Source organism: Strigops habroptila, chromosome 8 (genome assembly GCF_004027225.2).
Source record: "Strigops habroptila isolate Jane chromosome 8, bStrHab1.2.pri, whole genome shotgun sequence".
NCBI lineage: Eukaryota > Metazoa > Chordata > Aves > Psittaciformes > Psittacidae > Strigops > Strigops habroptila.
Window position 1 is genome coordinate 25,918,735 of NC_044284.2, and position 23,769 is coordinate 25,942,503.

A 23,769-nucleotide genomic window follows, 5' to 3' on the forward strand; every position below is an offset into this window, starting at 1 on the left:
CACGCCGTCTTCCTCCCCCTGCACAGCCAGCCCCGGCCCCAGCAGCGCAGCTCCTCCCGTTCCCCGTTATTAGCGCCCCCCGGGCCGGTCGGTTGTGCCGGGGCGCGGGAAGGATCTCTCACCCTCTGCACCCGCCGCCGCCGCCGCCGCCTTTGCGCGGCCGTAGGGCACGGCCGTGTCACGCGCACGCGCGGAGCCGCGCGCCGTTGCCGTGGTTACGGAGGAAGCCGCGGTAAGAAAATGGCCGCCCCGGCCGCTTTCCCCCGCCCCGCTTCCCTCCGGCTGCTCCGCGTCTCGGGGCTCCGCACTGCCGTGCCCCGCGCCGGGTCGTCGTTCCCTCCTCCCTCGCTTCCCCTTCCCTTGTCCCGGCCGCGGCCTGAGCGCCGCGACTGCCCCCGAGTCTGCCCCGAGCCTGCCCCGAGCAAGCGGTGCGGGTGTGGGGAGGCTACTCGGGACTGGCCTGGGCCCCGCGTAGTGGGGGGTGCGTGGGGCAGAGGGGATGTGCGGCCCCGCTGCTGAGGGCAGGCTCTAACTGTGTGACCTCCGGCAGCTTCCCTGGCACCACTGCCGAGTTTTGGGAGGCCATGGAGCGGCATGTCCCCATTTATGTGCTGCCTGAGGAAATTCGCAAGGTATGAAACTGTGGAAGTGTGAAAGACAAAACAGTGTTTGGAGACCACATACGGTGGTGATTCAGGAATATTTTGCTGGCCTTTGAAGTCCAGTACCATATCTTGTACATCTTGGTCCTTGTTTTAGATTGGGTGTGTTCTAGGTTTTGGCATATATGACAAATGTCTACGTATCACAGAGTGGTTTGGGTTGGAAGGGACCTTAAAGACTGTCTAGTTCCAATCCCCCTGCCATGGGCAGAGACACCTTCCATTAGACCAGGTTGCTCCAAGCCCTGTCCAACCTGGCCTTGAACACTGCCAGGGATGGGGCAACCGCAGGTTCTCTGTGCCTCACCACCCTCACAGTAATGAATTTCTTTCTAATATCTAATTTCAACCTCCCGTCTGTAAGGTTAAAGCCATTCCCTCTTGTCCTGTCCCTACATACCCTTCTAAAATGTCCCTCTCCATTTTTCTTTTCGGTCCGTTTAGGTGCTGGGAGGGTGCTGTAAGGTCTCCCTGGAGCCTTCTCTTCTCTAGGCTGTACTACATGAATATATATGAATTTATATGAATATATATATATTACATACTAATGGCAACCCCATGGCAGGGGGGTTGGAACTAGATGATCTTAAGGTCCTTTCCAACTCTTAACTGTCCTATGATTCTATGAACACTGTAGGGGAATATGCTCATTCTGTAATGGGGTTGTCACTGCTATGTGAGTTTCAAATTTTACCCCATGTGACATGTTCTGTTGCCCTAAGTTTGGAATGACGGAAAGGCATAACGTAATTGTTCCAAAGGAGTGTCAATACAGATAGGATGGGGACATTCCCCTTCATCTTTTCTTGTATCTTCTCTTTGTGTGTGAGGGTGTTGCTTTGTTTGGGAGACAGATTATTACCAATGTTAACAATACTGCTATTTATATGGGTTAACTTATGAGGAGGCTCTTTAAATGCCAGATGATGCACACAAGTGGAACATGAGTCACTTTTTGTAGCACTATGAAGTTTTTACTTTAGCAGTAAAACACCCAGCTGTACTCAATTTTTGGTAGGCATCTAATAATTAGCAAGTAATTTAAAAGCTTTATGTACTCAGCTAGCACAGCCTGGATAAATTCTCCCTGGAATAGTCCAGGAAACTTGAGAAAATTTGTGAGCCATCAGTGATGATTTCTGAGAATTCAAGGATGGGTAATATAGCCAAAGGAAGGGAAAAGGAATGCTTGCCCTTACAAAAGGGGAGGGGAAGAGCCTGGGAAACTTACAGACTCATTAGCAGCTGTTTTGGTAGCAGGAAAGACACCAGATATGTTTATTTGTTTAGAAATGAGTTTGCAAGCATCAACAGGATAAAGTGGTTAGCAAAAATCAGTGCAAGCTTCTAAAGAAGAAAAGAGTTGTGCCAAATTGTTGGGTGAAGTACATGTAAAGTACATTAGGGAATTGTTCTGGATCTAGTACTGCTCAGTATTTCCATTAATGACTTAAGGCTGTAGTTTGGTGGCACCTCAGCTATTTGTCTTTCAGTTGGATCAGTTCGTGGCACAGTTCCTGGTATGTGTGCCAGCACAAGGAGGAAGCAGGTGTGAGTGCAGGCACAAAGTGGGAACAGAAAAGGGGTGACGTTATTTCTTTCAGTAGGATTGTCAGTTTCTGCTGTTTTTCATTGAGCTAGGACCTTAGATTACCATCAGGAATACACTGATGCCAGTCTGGGAGGGGTTGTGAGCAATCTGGGAACAGCATTAAACTTCATATTCTTAGTAAGAATAAGGCGTATTTGGAAAGAGTAAGTCCAATGTATCAATACAAAATACATACTAACTGATTCAGCTTTCTTGTCACTTGTCAAACCTTACACTGAGGTCTATAATCAGGTCATAAGCAGAATAATATTAACAAACTGATGTTACAAAGAAAGCAGCCATTAAGTTTATTAGTATGGGAGTTGCATGTGAAACATGGGCCTTACTTATTCATCTCTTCAGGGCTGTTGAGGTATTGGTTCTGAGCTGCAGGCTTTAAGAAAAATAAGGTGACTGATCAAAATTTAGAAAATAGCAAGAATAGTAGAGCTTAAAAATCCTGTCCTTCTAGGAAAGGATAGTAGAACTGAGTCTGCTTACTCTGGAAAATACTTAAGGGCACGGTAACAATATTCATATGTGTAGGAAAATGGTGGTTGTCCTTCATCTCCATCTGCAAATTAATCTTATCCTCACCTTTCTGGACTTGCTTTGCTTTAATATTATGAAACTGTAGAGCAGATCACCCGAGGGAGTTGTGGAATTCTTCCACTGGTACTGTGGGGGACAAATAAGGCAAACTTTTGCTTTGGAGTTGGGGACTGGGCAGGCAATCTCTTCAGATCTCTTCTAGCTCTACGATACATTTTAAACAAAAAGATCTAAATGCAGAAGACAGTATTTCTAGATATGTACATGAATAGGCTGTTCCTGACCCATTCTGCCCTGCACCTCAATGTGAAATATGTGAGCTCAAAGGCAATGACAGCCGAAGATTTTGGGATCAGTTAAGTGTCGGGGTTTTACATATCCTTTGCTGCTGCTTGTCTCTTCACTCAGCTGACTTGCCTTGTAGTTGTAGTATAGTTACAAGATACAGAGCTTGATTACAAATCATTCTCACAATTTCCTGTCCTTGTAATTTTCTACCTTTTATGTACACATGTTCTTACTCCCTCCACGGTCTCTGCTTCTTGAATTTTATAACATCTCTCTTGGAATCTTTCTTTTAGATTGCTCTGAACATAGGCAGAACTTTTGCCAGCTGTACATTGCTTTGCCAAACCAAGCACATGCTCCCAACATGGAGCTTGCAGGCCAAAGGAACATGTGTCTGGAGGGAGTATGTTAAGCATTGTGATTTCAGCTGCAGAATATTGATTTGCTAGACGCTGTTTTGAGGTGGCTTGCTGGAGGTTGGGTTGTAGTGCCGACAACAGATCAAGCAGCTCTCTCAAAAGAGAGGATGCAGACCAGAGCTCTCTTCATTCTTCTCCTTTGTTCTCGTAGTGGATGGAGCTTCCCAAGCTGCTTATCAATATTTGCAAGTGACATAGCAACTTCCAAAACTTCATTCTTGTACAGGATAGTATGGGTAAGGGAGCATCTTGTGCCAACCTGGAACAGGCTGTTCTGCAGACTGTTCTACTGCTAGAGTCTGCCAGAGAGGACAACCTGCTGGAGTGAAGCCATAATGTCATGGCAGAAGTTGATACAAATTGACCATTTGGTGACTGAGTCCAGTAGGTGTTGCCCACTCTGCTTATTAAATTTTAAAGGAAATTGTAATATAGAAGGGAAGGTATTTCTTGGTATTTTGTTAATGACATGATAGATGTGGAGGGACTTTGGTTCTTCAGGTTCTGATCAATTTTGCCTTAAAGAGTCACGTAAGAATTTTACATGGCCCTGCTTTTCTCTCTCCCTCATTCCTGCTACCGCTCTCGTACCTCTTTCACACAATATGCATTTCAAGATGAGTGCTAAATGAAAATAAAAAAAACAAAAAACAAAACGGATAAACATCCGTATGTCCATTAAAATATTAAAGCTTATAGTATTTTTTGTAGTTACAGTTGCATACTTCTTACAAACTAATTATTAGTAAAGATCTCAATCATTATTTGTTTCTAAAAAAATATGTAACCCCCCCAAGCTGTGGCTTTGCATGTTAGCAGTGTGGTTACCTCACTGAGCAATGTTTGTCAGCTTTCGAAGTCAGCAGGAGTCATTTTTCCCGGAGGAAGCTATGCCACATGGTGTGGTGGTGATGGTGAATGTGGGAAACAGCTGCTGCTGTTCTGGCAGCAGACGTGGGAAAATCGGTAACTTCCTAGGAAAGAGATAACCCAGTCAGTTAAAAAACTGTCCAAAGTCCAAGCCGTAGCTTATCTTTTCTTCTGTGACAGTTTTTGGGGAGGGTATTCTCTACCTCTTAGCCTTATTTTAGGGACGCTTGTATCTGCGAGGTGCTGCTTGCAGTTTGGTGTGCCAAGTAGCAAGTGTTTCAACTAAGTTGGTTGGTTTGCCTCAGTAGAACCCTGCATTTTCTCTTAACTATATTGTTACAGGACTGTAGAAAACATTTTGCAAAGATCACTTGTAATGGCTACTTTGTCATGTATTTGCATGTCTTAAAGTTTATGCCATCAAACTGAGTCTGAGAAGTATCACAGAGCACTGGAAGATAAAAAAGAAGTGTTTCCTTTACTCCAGTGGCTGGATGTGTATTTTGTTTTGTGGCATTTTTCTGTATGTTTGGTTTGTTGTTGTTTTATTATTTTTCTTGAAGAGGAAAGAAGACTATCATATTTCACCTTCTTAGTTGTTTGTTGGTAGTGGTAGATGAATCTTTTGTATGCTTGTGAACTTACTGAAGTTCTCTGTTTCAGCATTGTTGTTGTCAGTTCAGTGTAAGTAGATGGAAAGATGGAGTCTTGCCCTGAAGATCTTACTGAAATGGGAAACAGAACAACAGTAAAATGACCCCGAGTCCTCAAAGCAGCAAACAAAAAGTTATATTTAATTTTATATTTTATTTGGCAAATAAATAACCTTTGTTTAACATAAATCATAAAATTAATTGAGCACAAGATACCCTTACAGATTAGTAGTTCTCACCCTAGGAGCTTAACAAAGGAAGCAGAGTAGGAACTTTTAAGGTGTACTACACATTGGTACAGAACGTTCCGTGATATCCAACTATCTGCAAAACATCATGAACATTACTAGTAGCAAATAGTTACTTACTAAATTTGCCATGGGTACTATAGATTTAGCACATTGTAGTATCTTTATGTTATCGTGAATTTTTCTTGGTGTCTTTGAACCTGGGGTTATTTTTTTTTTAGTAAGTTCTTACATAGTTCCAGTTGCATTAATTAGCTAAAGAACCTGTCCCATCCACCAAGACTGGCTTTGTAGAAGCAAATGAAATAGTTATGTATATAGTACTTAAATACTGATATCAATATGGATTTAGAAACAGCATCATTTCCATTTATGCCCTCCAGATGAGCATGGTGGTGTGCATGCAGAATGGCAGGATGTCTCTTCAGAGACCTGTTGTCATGCACCTTATGAATGCTTCTGGAGAAGATGTTCATGAGTTGTTGCTATGTCCACTGAGATTTTCAATATTTGGCTTTAAAATTTTAAACATTTGGGTTTCATTGGGGTGTCAAGGGGTGTGAATGTTCTGAGTGATTGTAATGTGGTTTGGAAATGTTAGAAAGTATCTGCTTTTTTTTTGTATAATCCCACACTTTACAGCCTAAAGAGGTGGAAAGCTCTTGACAGTGAACTGGTTACCCATGACTCCATAGTTGATTTGGGAAAACCAGCTCTCAGATACTAAAGGCAGCCTGCTTTATTGCTATGGTATATTGAGGTATCAGGTGATTTGTGAAAGCACGTCTTCTGAACTTGGATAACAGTCTTCTGTTCTTAGTGTGAGAATTCTGAACTCCCTGATGGTCACCTGAGGCAGCAAAGCATTTTTATTTGCTGCTATACTTATAAGGCTAGGGCTGTATTCACTACATGTAAGCTTTTCTACCCTCTCTGCAACCAGCATCCAAATAAGTTGCTAGGAATTGGAGGGATTGCAATCACTCTTGCATCACAGGCAATTGGGTTGTAGCTAGGAGGGGCTTCACAACTGTTGCAACTACAGATGCAAAAAGTCAGTATTTGTCAGGCAAAGAATGATTAACAGTGGGCTAAATTATCTTTCATCTGCACAAGCATCACGTTTTGTTGCAATGCCTTGCATTCACAGAAAGCGGGAGTGTGCTGTAAGACATCCTAATGAGCTTAGGAGCACCAGTAAGGTCCGTGCTGTTGGACACATGTTAGGTATTTGCAGGGCTCGTGTGAATGTGTGCAGTTACTAACACTGCAGTACAGTCTTTTTATGGTTCATTAGTCTGCTTTACTCACAGGCAGGAAAAAATTAAAGCTACCTGAAATCCAAGTATTATTTCCTTTCATGACAAACTGATTATTTCAGGGCGTGTTTTCAATGAAACTTTTGAGAGCAGGATGTTCTGTTTTTAATACAAGCCTATTTCTACACTATACATATGTATGCAAAGCAAATACTGTGGCTTTTATTTTGCAACTAATATTTTGTGGAAGTGGAGCAAATAAGTATGTATGCAGCATGGCTTAGCATGCAATCTGTATTACCTTCTGAGTAGATGCTGACTGAAAACTTGACTCATAATAAACTTTTAAAGAAGTGAAGTTTCTACTGAGGCTCTTAAAAATCAGTGAATACAAAAAGATCAATCTCAATCAAATAACTCTTTGGTTTTGCATATACAGCAGAGAACTTCACTTTCTTCCTAGAAAATCAATTGTGTGGTTTGAGTGATGATTTTTGTGTATATGTGTAATAGGGATTGGCTAGTTTGTCAGGAGAAGGACAAACAGCATGAGAGAAATTAAAGTAGTATGGGAGAGGAGGAGTAAAACAGAAAAGTAGATTCAGAAAAATAAAAAGGAAAGTAGATTCAGATAATAAGGTAGAATCAAGTAGCGATAGAATAAAACAATCAATATACAGAAATGATTTTAAGAGCACCCAGCTGCAGCATAATGATGTTTTTTTTTCTTTGAGTTTTATATATTGTTCTGCTACAAGTGTAGTTTGTTTTTTGTTATTTGGCCAGTCCTTGCTAAAGCAGTCTCAGTCCTGGCAGACTGACTGGGGAGAGAGCAAGAGCTGTTAGTACTGGTTTATGTGCCTGAGGAGTGCTTGGTGATGCAAGGAGTTTGGTGAGTGCTGCAGTTGCCCTAGACTCTCCCTTCCCTGCACTGTAAAATTAATATACAAGGGGTACATCTGTGCTCACAGCTCCATGTTTTCATTTTAATGGTGCACAGAAACATATTTAAAGCTTTTTAAAAGAATCTCATTAATTGAGGACTGGCTTTTAAGAGTCATGGCTATTTATTAGCTGCTTGTAATGGACTATTTCTAGCATAAGTGATCCATATGCTGGAAGTTGTAATTCCAAGGCACTGCTAAGTGAGAAAGTGGATAATTTTCCTTTTAACAAGAATTTAGCTCTTCATCGTGGTAATTTTCATGGGTGGAATCTGGAATATCAGAGTAGAAGAATAGCCATGCACAGACTGATGCACCCTGTAGTTATTTGGTCAAGATGAAATGATATAAATTCCTGTCTCGCCAGCCTAAAAATGGTCCAGACCAGCAAAGTAACTTCTATTTTTTATTTTATTCCTTATAACTTTTGCTTTACAGATGCTTATGGTACTGAGTCAGACGGATGTAATTTGAGTGACTCTCCATCTTGGCTCAGTTCTCCACTTGCCCTTGGTAGCTAAAGAAATCTATGTAACCATGCAATAATATTAGTTCTTCCAAAACCAAATGCAGCTCTTGAATTGAAACTACTCCCACAGATGTTCTAGAGGAACAGCTAGAAATGCTACCTTGGGATACAGCTTGTTCTGGCTGTAGTTCTTGTCCTTTCTTTATAGCTTCTCGTGTATTGTGTATCAGAACTGTAACTCAAAACCTTATGGATCAAATATCTTCCTAGTCCAAGTACTTTGTCCTCATGAGTTTGTTTTTGTTTTTATATTGTTACTGTGCATGCAGTACTGTCGTGCTAACTCAAATAGCAGGGGTTTTTAGTATCTCTCTGTTCCCTTTTCAAGTCCTGTTTGTCCTGAATTTCCCTGTCCAAGCTGACCAAAACCACAATACTAAAATTAACTTCTGTTTGTTTTTCGAATTCTTAATTGATTTTTTTCTTCCTATTCACTGGTTGTTCTCACTGCTAAGGACATGCAGATTCCCTTTTCTAATTAGAGCTCTGATAGTTTCTGTTTCTATTCCTTCCAAACTGTGCTTTGCCCCTGATTTTTTTCCTTTTTTCCTTCTGCTTTGAGTTTGGGAAGGTGAAAACAGTGTTCTGATCAAATGTAAATAGTAAAATACAGAATCTGAGAATGTAAATCATTGTGTATGTAACACACATTCTTCCTGGTTACTCAAAAATAGTATTATTCCAGAAAAGTAGCTTTGTAAGCATAAGAACTAGTGAAAATTTGTTTCCTACAGACTTTTGTGTAGTGGTTGTGTGTTGGTTGATCATTCCATTAGACCTTGTATTTTACTCTCACTGTATTTTAGTGAGAGTAAAATACACTTTTTTTACTCCTTGTATTTTACATTAGACCTTGTATTTTACAAGGTCTAATGGAATCTTTTCTCCTGGACAGACCATTTATAAGTCTCTCTCCTATATGGATTATCTGATATCTGATAAGGGCTGCCTTTACACTCCAGAGTTTTCTTCAGTGGGGGACTTAGGAAGTATTTATTGCCTACCTGGTTGTCTAAAACTTTTAGACACTTAAATATTTCTGCCCTCAGAGTCAGAATTGGTTATAAATGATCAGACATTGTGGTTCACAACAAAAAAGGTGACAATAGAGAAATACACACATAGATAAAGTAATGTTATTTCTCTTGGAAACTGTGCAAAAGCCCAAAACATTTTGTTTGTAAGTAGTATTCAAAGCTGTAGAATGCTTTCTTGCTCTGACCTTAAAATTGGTGTAGCCCTAAGATAGCTTTGTCACTATTTTGGCTGAATGAAATCAGCATCTACAGCATTTCTCTGTACCTGTCTGTATGAAACTGCAGTAGCTTCTGAAAAAAATATCCAATCAGCTCAGGAATTTCAGGAGATATTTTGAGTATCAGTGAGGAGAACTCAGGTTGTGATGTTGACAATGCAAAAGAGAGGAGAAATGGAAATAGAAAAAGGAGAAAGTCCTGCTTGTGGTTTGACCACTGTGGGCATGGGAGAGGAATCTTGGATTTAGGATAAGAATTTGTATTGGTACATCTCTTGCTCTCACCAGTTCAGGCCTTGCTCTTTTGGAGCTATTCACTTTCAACTGTGTCCTGTTATTTTTCTAGGCATTTTGGGCATACATGGATTTAAATTAGTTGGCTTGCTTATTGGTGTTAATGTACTGCAGCATGGAATTTGGTTTGGGCTAGCTTGCCTGTTAAGCATCACTCAACCTACGCCAAATTTGTATACCGATATTTGGTAATTTCTATTTACACTACAGATAAATATTTTAAAACTAGTTCAATCTATGTGCAGTATATTGCAGTGGTTGCAGGATAATTGTGCATGTGCAGAGCAAGGTTTTGATTAAAAGACAGAACTTTTTTTCCGTACTGCCATAACATAAAGCCTCTGGCTTTCCTGTGGTTTTTTGATGATGTAGCAAATACTTTAAAAATCCAACCTGATCTGAAGTCCTTTCGGGTTTTTATTTCACCTGAGGAATGAACGTGAAGAACAAGACCCATTTCTCACTACGTCCAGAGAGATAGTATTTATTGTTCTATGACTTCATTTATTTTTAAGTTCAATAACAAAATTGAACTTGGAAACTAAAAAGTGTTAGTACTTGCATAGAACATTTTCAGTACAGGACCCCAATTGTTTTATTTTGATTTTAATCCTCGTACCCAGTGAAATTTCTGTAACTGTTTATTTGAAAGACAGCAGTGGTCGTGCTGCATGAGAGCACATGTTCTTTTTGGGATAAGAGCCCCCCTCCTGTGCTCCTTGTAACAGCTCATTTTGTCCTTTTTCACTATAGTAATTTTAGGACTTTGGAACTGTATGGTAGTTATCCTGAATAGCAGTTTCGTATTTCTAAGCACAGTTTGCAGCTGCCAGGAAAAATAAACTTGCATTTTCAGCTCATTCAGAGCAACTGTAACTAGGGGTATTTTAAACTGGGGCAAAACTAAGAAATGAGAAAATAAAGCTTGGCCTGGTAATTCCAGGGCATCCTGAAACACCATTTTTATGAAGCTATATTTAAAGTGCTACAGCTTATTGAATCATGAGATCATGAGTCTTTAGTTTATAATTTTTGAAAGCTGTTTTGTCATCTGATTCCTCTCAGTTTATCCCAATGTCTCATAATGTCTTTTTTTTCTTTTCCTGTAAAACAAGAAATTGTTACATTCTTTGACTTAAACTGATTGCAGTTTTCCAGCTTTCTGATTTTCATAAGTCATTGTGTAAAATCCTTGTAACGATTGATAATTGCAAGAACTGTTAAAGCTTGTTTTAAGCTCTCAGTACGCAAACACACAACTGCTCTTCCAGTTGCCACCCATTTTCCGTCTTTCAAATCTCCAAGCTTACCAATACCTTTTTGTATTTCTTGCTTTGAGGTTGTTTCTTTAGCTATATTACAACTCTCCTCTGATCTAGTCTTAATTCTAGCCATCTCAAATGCATTTATGCTGTGACACAAGAACAGGGTAGTACCTGTCACGTTCAGGAAACAGTGATCTGTGCTGGTATGCAGATGCTTCCATGTCCCCTACCAAAGTGTCAGACCTTCTTGGCTTGGCCTGGCTGATTTATTTACTCTATACCCATTTCTTCTGCAGGTTCGGTTGTGCATCACTTGTAAATTGAGCATTTTTTCCTGGAAGTGAAAATGATTGAAATGCATAGGAATAACTGATACACGGAATAATAAGTGTGTATCAAAGTCAGAGCATGTCTATCTGTTCATATTTATGAAGTCTTACTTACTGCAAAGCTTAATAATTTGATCACTTACAAAAAAAAGTATGTTTCTCAATTTAAGAAATGGTCTTTCGATTAGATGTATATTATGTACTCTGCGTTTTTTTTAGTCTTTGATTACTTCTAGTAAATGGGTTACATTTACCACAACACTCAAGGGCATGGACACTACTTCATAATAATTAGTCCCTTACTCATTTGAATTATTTTTGTAAAGATTGCTGAATTGAATAATTTTATTCACTTTCGCTTTTCATCTTGCCTACTTCAATTGGATACGACTCGTCAGAAAAACACAGTAAATAACGTTTTTCTGGCTCAGGCAATCACAAATTCATTAAGGAGATAACTTTGTAAAACACAGCATTTTATTTTAAATTAATACATCAACCATAATTCAGAGGTTCTTCAGTTTAGAATTCCAGTGAGAGTTCCCACATAGTAAATTGCCATAGTTGATATATATTGTGAAGTTTTCAGTAAAAGAAAGTACTGCTATAGCTTGATTTCATTTTGCTATGTAGAATTTTGTCTTTTTTATATGTTAAACCAATAGCATCATCTGAGCATAAGTGCTCCAGAGCAGTAAATGGTTTAAACTATTCAGATTTATTATTATTATTTAGTGTCATTCACTGGCTTTTCTTGCCAACAATCTTATAATTTTATCTTTTTCTAGATGCCCCGGGATGAGACAGTGTGTAAATACTGTGGAGTCAGCTATTTGATACTTCATGAGTTTAAGGTGATGGAAGACAAAGTAAAAGCAATGGAAAAGGAGATTAAATTCTATGAAGGAAGTATAGAACGGGAAAAAGGACTTCAAGCAGAACTGCAGTCTCTTTACCAAGACCTTGAACACTATCAAGCTGATGGTGAATCAAAAACAGAAAGGTCAGAACATATTACCTAGTCTGATGTTGTTCTCGTGTATGTAATTTAATTCCGAAGAAGTTTAAAATACAAATAAGATTTGTCTTTCTTTTGCCAGATGTAACATATATACTGTAATACTAATTTAAATCATCTTTCGTAGTAGTCTCTGGAAGCGAGTTTTAAATTCCTTTGTGTTTAGAAACAGTCAATATGTTTAAAATGAAAGAAAGGCTAAAAGACATTTCAGAGGTATTTCCCCTGCACCCACTACCAAAGGGAAAGGATCACATATTTAATCTTATTATTTCATGATAAAATTATTATATTTTAAATGAAATTCCACAATATTGGGAGTTTCACAGTTCTGAAATTTTTACTTATTGTCTCATAGTAACATGGTAAAGAATCACCAGCGTTCTTACCACAAGAAGCTTACAGTTCACTCTGTGAAGGGATGATACAGGATATTAAAGCAATCATGAAAATCTTGGGTACTGCTTGTGGCGTTGTTCCTCAGGAACAGGAGTTTGCAAATGCTTACTGGCAGGTATGTGAAGGTCCTAATTAAAGGGAGAGTTTTGTACTCTTAAGAACTCCAGTAGTTAACAATAGACCTCAGAGCCACACTTATAAATTTAGGGCACAGTGATTAAAACCTTGAAGTGTGTTCTCCTTCAGCTCATACTTACATGCTTTTCTGGTGTTCTACACAAGTGTAGTAATCAAGCAGTACACAAGTGTAATGATTCACATCATGATAACTTTAAACTTAGAACAGGAAGTCATACTTGATTGTTTACAGTGTGACTATAAACATTGATATTTGTAGTTGGCTAGTAAAAGATACTTTATAAAAATGTAGTTGCTGATATTGACTACTGATAGCATAATGTGATACAAACAAGGGCATTGGAAACTTCTTGGTAATTTCTTGCTCATCTGAATCAAGCTGTTGTCAGAAGTTTTTTGTAAGAATAACATTATAACTTTAGTTATCAGTTCAGTCATTTTGATTCTGAAGCCCCCCAATAGAGGTGTTTCTTGCATGACTGACTCATGCCTAGTAGCAAGTGATCTAGAACTGATAACATGGGGCATTTGGAGTGTTAAGGTCCTCTCAAGAGATTGGACTGGAATGCTTTGGAAGCACTGCAGAAGAAACAATTACAGCTTGTCTATGGGTGAAGCACTCAAATCCATTTTTAAATTTTTTTTTTTTTTTTTAACTGAATATCCTCCCCCCCAAATATTTAGTGTTTTCTTTGGTTTAACATCGTATTTTTGAAGAGTGCATCTGCTCCTTGTTCCTTTAAGAGCTCTGGGTGGCAGTTATGGTGTTAGCAGATGCAGTGACAGCACATTCTTGCTGAGGCTCATTTGCCATAGGTAAACTTAATTTTCATTTAGCCATTTCTTTTAGTAAAGCTGTAACAGTTAATAAAAGGTTTACCTCTGCATTTTTTCCCCAAGGCTCAACTTGATTTAAAACCTGTTGAAATCAAGTAGAATACTTTCAGTAGTCTTTCATTCAGGCCATAAATCAACTATTGTGCCTTGTTAAGTAACTTTTCTAAATATTCCTTATCTCTTCTTTTACCGTCCTGGGCCTCTCTGGTTACCTTGTGCTGTTGGCGTAAACTGACTGTTCCACATACTATCTTCCGGTTCTTGGAAGGTTGACAAATCATTCTTCCCAAATGTTTATCAGAAGCCAAATATGCCCCTCCTTCTTCTCCCCCCCCCCCCCCCCCCCTTTTTGTCTTTGGTGGACCAAGAGATTTGATCCTTCTTGTTGGTTGCAGACTTTCATTTTTATATTCCTTTTAGGTTAAAGTATTGCTATTTGTAACTGTGGTTAACCTTGAAAACCACCCGGGAATCTGAAATTTGCAGAGATCAGTTACATACCCTTTGGGATTTCGTCAGGAGAAGGGGAACAAACCATTGTGCTCTTAACTACACTGATTCGATTTGGCTGTTCAAGTCTTATTCCATGTTAAAATGGCTTTAATTTCAGAATACTTGCATGAGAGCTATTCCTGAAGGGCTGTGACTAGCTTGAGATAGCAATGCCGTCAATACACATGCCAGCTAGAGGTAGGCTGTGCAGCTGATAACCATGTTGTGCTCTGCGCTGCTGCCTCCTTCTAGGGGATGCTGGCTGCCAGAGCAATGGTTCATGCTTAGTTAAGCTGAAATGCTGGTGTGTCATTTGACTAACCATTTTTGGCCTGTCACCTATTTAAACATATTAGTAATGGGTGCTTTCACTGGGGGCTTACTTCTCTAGTTCATTGGAGATACAGGTATGATTGGATTTAGCTGTGTCTCTGGGGGATCCCCCAGGTTCTTGGAGTCCCTAGAGCTGAACTTATGAGCAGGTTTTCTCTGGCAGTGTCTTTTGACATTTGTCATACTACATGAGAGGTAGATTGTATTTGTGGTGTGAATTTTAATAATTCTTGCAACATCCAATATAAGAAATGTAAAATAGATTTAAATACTAAAGATGCTTTTGAAAGGTATAGTAGTGCTGAATACCTTGAGTGTGACAAGGAGCAAAAAATTTTTATGATGTTTAGACATGTGAAAAGGTATATAGATGTCACTTACTAAGTCCTGTGTCAAGGATCCCTTGTAAATAGATTTCTGAAAACTTTTTTACAAATCTAGCAAGAGGAGTTACTTCTTGGTTACTGCGGTGAGACTTACGCTCCTGCGTCATGCATGTAGATGATGAAAACTTTATCCATAAAGAATTAAATCTTAAAGATCATCTAAACCTAACATTTTAACTTGCAGAAACAGTATTTTTCCATACTTGTGCTTTTTTGCATGTGTTTTCTAGAGTTCATTAGTTCCTATCATAATGGCAAAACTTAGTACCCTGGAAAATGTTTTGTTGTTGAATTTGCCTAAAATAAATCTTGGTTTTTGCAACATGATCACATAGGAAAGCATCAGCAACTGCCTGGCTTGGTAAAGTCTGAACTTGTGATAAAGTGCTGAAGTGGCTGGGCTGTGATTGATAACAACACACTGCTCTACCATTAGCTACCAGCCTACACAGAAGTTTGGTGGAAATGATGTGCGGTTTCTTGTCCTAGGAGACTGAAAATACTGGAAATGGGGAGTGGTACATGCTTTAAGAACTGCATCACCGTTTTAAAAATAGGTTTGGAAGGGAAAGAACACAAGGCAAAAAGGTCACTTTTAACAGATTTTTTTTTTTTTTAAATATGTCTGTTTCTGTTGAATATGTGGTGATAAAGTGGAGTTTACTTGGTGTAAAAAAATCTCTGTGAGCCAAATCTGGATAAAATAGACAAACAGGTAAAGAAGCAACCTCTCCTTTTCTGAATGTGGTTTAGAGCATGCAATCCGTTATTCTTATGTACCATCATATATGGGTATCTTGGGAGATTGTGCATGTTTTGACTTTTCTAAAGCATAGAATCATAGAATGGTTTGGTTTGGAAAGGACCTGAAGATTATCTAGTTCCACCCCCCCTGCCATGGGCAGAGGCACCTCACCGTAAACCATGTCACCCAAGGCTCTCTCCAGCCTGGCTTTGAACACTGCCAGGGATGGAGCATTTACCACTTCTCTGGGCAACCTGTTCCAGTGCCTCACCACCCTCACAGTAAAGAACTTCTTCCTTATATCTAACCTGAACTTCCACTGTTTAAGTTTAAACCCACTACCCCTTGTCCTATCACTACAGTCCCTCATGAAGAGTCCCTTTCTGGTCTCCTTGTAGGCCCTCTTCAGATATTGGAAGGCTGCTATGAGGTCTCCCGTGCGGCCATCCAGCCAATTCTTTATCCACTGGGTGGTCCATCCATCAAATTTATGTCTCTCCAGTTTAGAGACAATGTCGTGTGGGACAGTGTCAAACAAGTCCAGGAAGACAATATCATCTGCTCTGCCCCTGTCCATCAGTTCTGTACCCCCATCATAGAAGGCCACCAGATTGGTCAGGCATGATTTGCCCTTAGTGAAGCCGTGTTAGCTGTCACCAACCACCTCATTGTTTTTCATGTGCCCATGCATGGTTTCCACAGGAATCTGCTCCATGATCCTGCCAGGCACAGAGGTGAGACTGACTGGTCTTTAGGTTCCCGAGTCTTCCATTTTCCTCTTTTAGAAAATAGGGGTTATATTTCCCTTTTTCCAGTCGTTGGGAACTTCACCTGACTGCTACGGTTTTTCAGATATGATGGGTAGTGGCTTAACAACTTCATTTGCCAGCTCCCTCAGGACCCATGGATGGATTTCATCAGGTCCCATGGACTTGTGCACGTTCAGGTTCCTTAAATGACTAATGAACAAAATGTTATAATCACTGCAGCCCTGTAATGTATTTTCAGAATGATACTGGTGCATCATCTAACACATAAGAAGAAATCAGTTCATAAAGTACTAAATGAGTGTTCTTCATCATGCTATAGATGATGTGTGTGTCTCAGGTGTGTGCTCCTTCAATGGCTGCTTGGAAAAGACCAGTAAATACACCAAGCTGCCAAGAGTTATCAGCTGGGCATGGGATTCAGTGAGCCCGTGGGTTTCACACTCATCATTTCCTAGCAAAAAGAAATAATTCGGTGGTTCCCCATTGTAGGGAGACTATAGAGCATGTAGGTGCTGGAATTTTTCTGGCTCTTTATGCACTGAATTCTACCTTTAGGTAGCTCAAGTTGCAATGTTTTGAAGCGCACAAGAGGTTTGTACTTGGAAGTGCCACCCATGTGTGTGTATTTTCTGAAGAGAGGATATGAAGTTTACTGAGAAACAGCGCCTTCAGCTTCCTTATTGAATATTTTGTAAATAACAGTACATCTCTATTTAGCTGCATGATAATTTTTAGGGTGTACTTATTAAGCAGGAAAAAGCAGAATTTTGTATAATGCCAGATTGTTTCAATATGTTCTTTTTAATAATTGCAAACTGCTAAGTGCATTTTGCCCTGCTGGTGTCATCATGATGAATGGGGTATGGCTCAGGCTTGTGCCTACAGCCTGCAAAAGTCCTAACGGGGTCTGTGGGACCCAGGTTCTGTGCTCACCGTCTGTACAGCAGTGCGCTTCTGTACCTAAAAAAAAAAAAACCACTGACAGATCTTGTCACAGTCTCAGAAGGCAAATCAGCACACTGCCTTCGGGAAATAATCTCTTGCTGTTAGATTCTTATGCAAAGTATGTTGCAGCCACGGTCTTCCCAATGGGATGCATGCTTTTTGCTACTGACGAGCAATAGCTCAGGCCCACTCTTGATGTATTAAAATTGTGGTGGTTCTAGTTTTGACACGTTTTTTTCTATTAACATGATTAAGTGCCAAGATTAATTATTAATAAGCAAGAGAAGTTTGTTCACAGAGACAGTTCAGAAGAGTGAATCATGAGGTGCAAAACTCTGCAGGAATGCTCAACCTTCTCCCAAATTCCGGATAAAATGAACTTTCTTCCAGTGAAACAAAATTCCTTATCTGGAAGAGGCTGAAACAGCAGTCAATGAAAAATGCAAAAAGCAACATGAAATCTGCAGTTTTGCTTCCATGATAATTTTCATGTGCATTTAATTTAAAATATTTTCATATTTAATAAGTAAAATTAAAATTTGAAGTTACATTTTGAAAAGTTATCACATTTTTTGGCACCTGAGAACGGGGCCATATAATTCAGAAATGGCCTTGAGAGGTGTTTACTGACAAGACAGCTCCAGTGTAAGTCTATGCGTGCATCCGTGAATGGCTAACTTTTCTCAGAAAAGTAAAAGTAGTTCATCTCCCTCAGTGCAGGCTTCTGCATTAGGCATGTATTTTCAGTTCTTTCTCTGCTTAGTGTTTGAACAGTTTACATGTTACAGTTCTTGAGGTTTTCCAGTTTCAGTGCTCAAAACCATCTGGAATTAGAGGGAGTAGTTCCTCTGTTACACCCTTGTGTGGTTCCAACATGGAGTCCCTGCACAGCATCCTGTACAATGGCAAAGGCCATATTTACCCGTTTGCTAGGGGAAGAGATCAACGGGTTGTTGTATAACTTAACTCCTTGTGGACAGCACAGTGGCATATGAGAGATTAAAGTAATGCTTAGATACTATTTTATTGTAACCTGGTTATGGTATCAATAAATTGTCAGAGAACTGCATTTGTGTTTAGTACCCTCTGTTGTATGGTAGAGATAAGAAAATGGTGTGATGCACATTTCTTTGGGTTTTTTGGTGGTTTTGTTTTCCTTTCCTCTAATGGGTGGTCATTTGTTCACACTATATGCTTAAGTTAAAACTTTCAATTGCTTGGGTATAGCTACTATCCATTTTGTGACCACTGGTTAAAAGCAAGAATAAAATAATTTTTCATGCCTCTGCTTACCTCCACTTTATAATTTAATGTGAGATTTGTAAGCTTGATCTGTAAAATGATTCTGAGCATAACTACAAAGCCTTAAACAACTATTCAGTTCAGACTCAGACAGTATTTCTTGCTGAAATCCACAGGGGTTCGGCTTTATTATCTTGAATTTTGAAAGCTTTGTGGTTATTTATTGAAGAAGGTTAATATATTGTGTGCATGTGCATACAGGACAAGGTTTTATGTTCTGGAGCTCTGTATGGCCACACAGCAGTGAAACTTGGATGGGGCCAGAGGGCAAACTCGGGCTAATCCTTTCACACCAAGAAACCAATTTTCTCTTCTGTTTTTGGCTGCCTCTTGCACTTAACTCTGCTTTTAAGACTGCACAACGGGAAGGTGGCTATCCAGAATAAGATCTGGTACACGCTTTTTTGGCTATGACTGCTTTCTGAAGGATTCTCTAGTAAAGGAAAGAAGTGAGTATAGGGAGGATTAAGGTCGCTTGCTGCTCTAGGTCACTGGGCTCTGTGGATTTGGAGGTCAGGGAGCCCCTCAACAGGGGGAAGATATGAAAAAAGAGATTTCATGTTTGGCAAAGAAGAAGTAATGAAAAGATGGGCTTACTCGGATTGTGTCTGTTTTAGAATTAAGAGGAAAAATTAAGTTTACATTTGCATTCAGGGATGTAATAACAGTTGGCTTCATCTGCAAGACACTTCTCTAGTTTGAAAAAAATCCAAACACATAAAAAGAAATATATTTTTATTAGGGAAACACAATGTATTGTCTTACTTCATATACTTATTTGGTCTGTACTGTACCTGAGTATAGAAAGTATAGAAACCAAGAAAATTTCTGCTCGGGAAGTATACTCAAACATAAACCTTGGATAACTTCTATTTGATTTGCAGGTGCAAGTTTGTAGTACAGTTGTAAAAAGTCACCTATAAATTTGCCTTGGCACCATTTATTTTTTAGACAATTATCAAATTGCTCATAACTGTATTTTTTATTTTCTTTTTAACCGAATCAGTGCAACTCCACTGACTTCTAAGAAGTTATTGCTGAGTTTTGCTGCTCTGACAGTAGAGTATTACTACTATGGCAGATTACATAAACTGTAGTTACTGTAGATGAACTGGTAGCTGGATTGGTGGCTCTGGGAAATGAAATCTTGGCTTTCTTCAAAGATAAATTCTGAAGTGCTTGTGACAAGGCAATCGTCTTTCTATCATTGTTTTTCAGGCCTGTTCCAGAAGTTTACCTTTGCTGGAGCAAAAATCATCTAGGGTGTCTTCATAACACATCTTGTATTTCTGCCAAGATAATAAAGATGGGTAACAATTAAAGCAAGATTTGAAATGACTGTCAAATTGCATGAGACTGATGGAGACCTTCACAAAGAACCTCTTGATTGGTTGTCAGAGATAACTTTCATTTGCTGTCAAATTGGGCCATATGCTAACCTGCAATCAAGAGGTGAATGATTTTGTCATGGCATATGAAAACTATTAAATAGTCTTGTCTTAACTTGAGCAGTCTATGCTGAATGAAAATATAAAAAAGACAATTATTAAGAAGTTTGTGGATGATATTATGTGCAGCGAGTTTCAGACTGTGCATTTTATACATATTCCATGCCAAATTTATGAATGCTCAGCTTCTTTGTAGGGATGCACACTGACTTGCCTATTGGACGGAATGCAACATGCTGAAATGAAAATGAGCAACTCCTTGATATTAGCAGGTTCTAGAGCTTCATGGAGCCAAAAACACTGTAGTGAAACCTTTTTCATTGATGGTATTTTCCAGCCTTCCCTGTGCCTACTGGCCCTGCTGACTCCACGCAACTCAGGATGCAGTTCCATCATCCAGGCTTGAAGTGGGCCCTACTGGGACTCAGAAGGGGCTGTGTACCGTGTAGTCTGCAAAGGTTCTTTCTTCTGATCTAAACTCATGTGAAATGCAACATCTTAAATTCAAACAAACATCGTGACTGCTCTTGTCATTACTTTTAGGACAATGAGTATATTTGTTTGCTGGCAACTACTTCTTTATTTTCTTGTGCTATTCTTTTTGTGTCAGCACTAGTAGTTAACATGTTATAATTCAAGTCCCACTCTGGGCAGGCTTCCTCCTGTATTCAGTGAGAAAGTATGCTGGCTGCAAAGATATGATGTTAATCTTCACAGTTCATGTGAACTATAGGACAGAGGACGAGATTAGTTATGTTCTGATGATTCTCTCCATGCCAGCATTTAATGGCCCATTGAACTTTTTTCTTTGTGCTAAATATCACCAAAATAACGTTTGTTTTTTCTGCATTCTTATGGTGATGATAGTAGACTGAGTGCAACTGTCTTGCCTTCTCCACCTTCTCCTGTTCCTTTGTGTGCAAGTCACCAGAACATACTGATAATGTCCCTTTGCTCTCTGAGGCTGCGCTTCCATGCTAACCTCATTATATCAGTTCTCTGGAATGGAAAGAGGAAGAAAATCTGTCTGTACTTATTTGCAAGTTTCTTTTTTAAACCAAAAGATCTTCAAATACTGCCCATTCTGGAATGAGTAAGAATAGAAAACAAGCATCCAGTTTTTTATGGATCCCAGAGTTTTGATTTGTTATTGTTCAATGATAAATTACTGCTTTTTTCCCCTCGAGGTATAGTTAGCTGAATATAGCATCTGCAAAAATATATTTTATTTTATAACTGTTAAGGGAATGGACATTTTCTTGTTAGTCAGTGACACCAATCTGATTCTCCTCCTGAATGCAATCAAATAGGTTTTATTCTCTCCCCTCCTGCCTTCCACCTCCAAGAAATTTACAGGTAGGCAGGGGTAAAGTTTCCAAAAAAGGCAATTGCAGAAATTTCTTCTTCACTTTTTTTCCCCATAATCTCAGTTGAGCCCCAACAACTTGGTTATTAACTACCAGATGTTCGGTTTTGGTTTTGGCAGAGCTGGACAGATCCAAATTTCTCTATCAGGACTATTAATTTTTTAAATTTGCTTTTTGGTGCAGATACGTTATAGATGATCTGTCTGAGAACAGCAAGTAATGCACATTAACATTATGGCCCGCTGTTCTTTTTTTTTCTTTCCATAAATCATTCCTATTTTCTTTTGGTTTTTTAAATTGAAATAAAGGCTGATGTAATGCTTCTGCCATCCTTTGGTTTTGTAAAATATTTGCTGATTCAAATATTATTTATTTACTTGTGACAATGAGTCACCAGTAGACAAATAGATCATTCACTCTGCTTGCTGTGGGTTAACAGTAGGTGTTGAAAGCTTATAAAGGGACTCATTTTTAACAGTTGCATATCATTGTAGTGCTTTTGGGGACAGAAGGCTATATTAGAGTGGTTATCTACAGCTAATAGAAAAAAGTGCTGTAAAGCAGTAGTGATGTGCTATGTGGTATTCTTTCTGCGCATGTAACAAAGGAAGGGAATTGGATTCAACTGTCTGTTACTCCTGTATGGTTCCATTCATTTCACTACAATTGTGGGAATAAGTCCCAAGTTGTTGAAAAACACTGTTTAAAATGTATTTATTTACATCATGATAACTGTGGTTGAAAAAAAATCAGGTCAGAACCACTGCTGTAGTGAAGAAGTTCAAAACGTAAATTTTAGAGGCAAAGAAAAACTTGCAGGTCAGCCATCTGCTCCTTTGACCTGGGCAGCTGTGTTTGCTGTGGCTTAGAGTCCAGCACGAAGGTGGGTCATATCCTGAGCAGGCAGGAGGCCAGCGAGTGCACTGTACACAGCTGTGCAGGAATGGAAAGCTCCCCATGCTTCCCAGGGCTGCTATCCTCCTCTCTCTCTCCTGTGAATAGGTAATGATGGTAAGAGATACTGGTTGGTTCTCCTGTGCCTTATCATGGAGCTGTTTTTTTCAAAATACACATACAAAAGTTGAAGCAATTAAAATGAGAAGATTGTTCAGATGTTAAGAAATGCACTGAACATCCACCTTGAGCCGGCTGCATCTTTGCGTGCTTCCAGGTGAGTGCAGCCTCCACTACAGCTGGTGTGGGAATGGGCCGAGCTGGCTGGGGAACAGGCAGTCTGGCTGCCAACTGCAAGAGTGTGGCTGTGAGAGTGGGAAATCCCATAAATGGGGAATGCCCCCACCAGGTCAGCCTCATCAGGTGAGGTGTCTGGTTTCTGTCTGCTGGCTGTGAAACAAGCTGTGAAGAAAGAATGTTTTTTCCTTACTTTATACTTATTATCCATCTTGAGTTGACTACTCTTGTACATAACCATGAGCACGTATCATCTGTTTCTGATCACTTTTCCCCCAGCATAGATACTGTACTTCTGCAATGTCATAATCTCATTGAAGTAAGTTCAATTTGCACTTTTAATAGGAGGAGGGTACACAATGTGTTTGTGAGTCCTGATAACAGTAAGCTTTTCTTTCCTGGACCCAAATTTAGGATCTTTTTTGGTGTCAGATTTGAAGTAGAATGCTGAAATATGTCAGCTGCGCTATAATTGAAGAATCTGTCATGTGCTGTTGTGATGAAGCACACTGAAAGACCAAGGAGGAGGAAGCATGAAAAACTTTTTCGATCTACTTGACGCAAATACTTATATAGGGTGTTGTGACAGTGTCTCCTTCCATCCTCTTCTGTAAGACAATTGCTTGCAGGTGTCCTGAGGGGCATTAGGAGAGAGAGGGGAACAGAGGAGAGCTGGTGCTCTGGCATGACCCGGACACCCAGCCAGGATTTATCACATCCTTCCCACCTCATCTTGTGATCAACAGTGTTCTAGGCCTGAAATCTGTTCAGGTTTTGTTTTGTTTTGTTTATTTTCTGAAAGGAAGGGAGGAAGTACAGAAAATAAATGTGTGTTTTCTCTGGCATGTTGTGGGAACATGGAAACCTAGGTCTAGTTCAGAGCTTCCTGCCTTCTCCCTAAGTCTTCCTGAAGAAAAATGTAGGAAAATAATCTTACTAATTTGACATTTTTTATCATTTTGATGCTAATGTCATTGTCTGAGTACATAGAAGTAACATCTAGTGGAAACATTTTGTGTGAAAAGTTTCTCTTTAGCTCTTTAAAATGCTGTTGTCAAGCAACAGAGGCCTAAATTCCAGTTGGTGTAAAAATAAGGTACAGGAATGTATCTTACATGAGTATTTTTTATTACTATTTGCTGAACACCATTAACTAATTCAGCAATGTGGAAGTACAGTTCCATGATCACGAGTGTGAAACTGAGGGTGAGGGGAAAAAAGAGTGACTAATTGGGATCCA

The 23,769-nt window shown here is 39.4% G+C and overlaps 1 protein-coding gene across 2 annotated transcripts in view; it reads left to right on the forward strand.

Annotated features, from left to right (window-relative positions):
- Positions 1-225: 225 nt before the first annotated feature.
- LEKR1 (leucine, glutamate and lysine rich 1) overlaps positions 226-23,769 on the forward strand; it is a 59,758-nt gene continuing 36,214 nt past the window's right edge. Inside the window, exons 1-3 of one of the 2 annotated variants that reach the window (XM_030495246.1) lie at positions 226-232; positions 551-632; positions 11,947-12,161. In XM_030495246.1, coding sequence (XP_030351106.1) covers positions 585-632; positions 11,947-12,161 — 263 coding nt within the window. In that variant the 5' untranslated portion in view covers positions 226-232; positions 551-584. Of the gene's footprint in view, positions 233-550; positions 633-11,946; positions 12,162-12,674; positions 12,691-23,769 lie in introns of those variants that run through there. The other variant, XM_030495247.1, reaches the window with a different exon arrangement.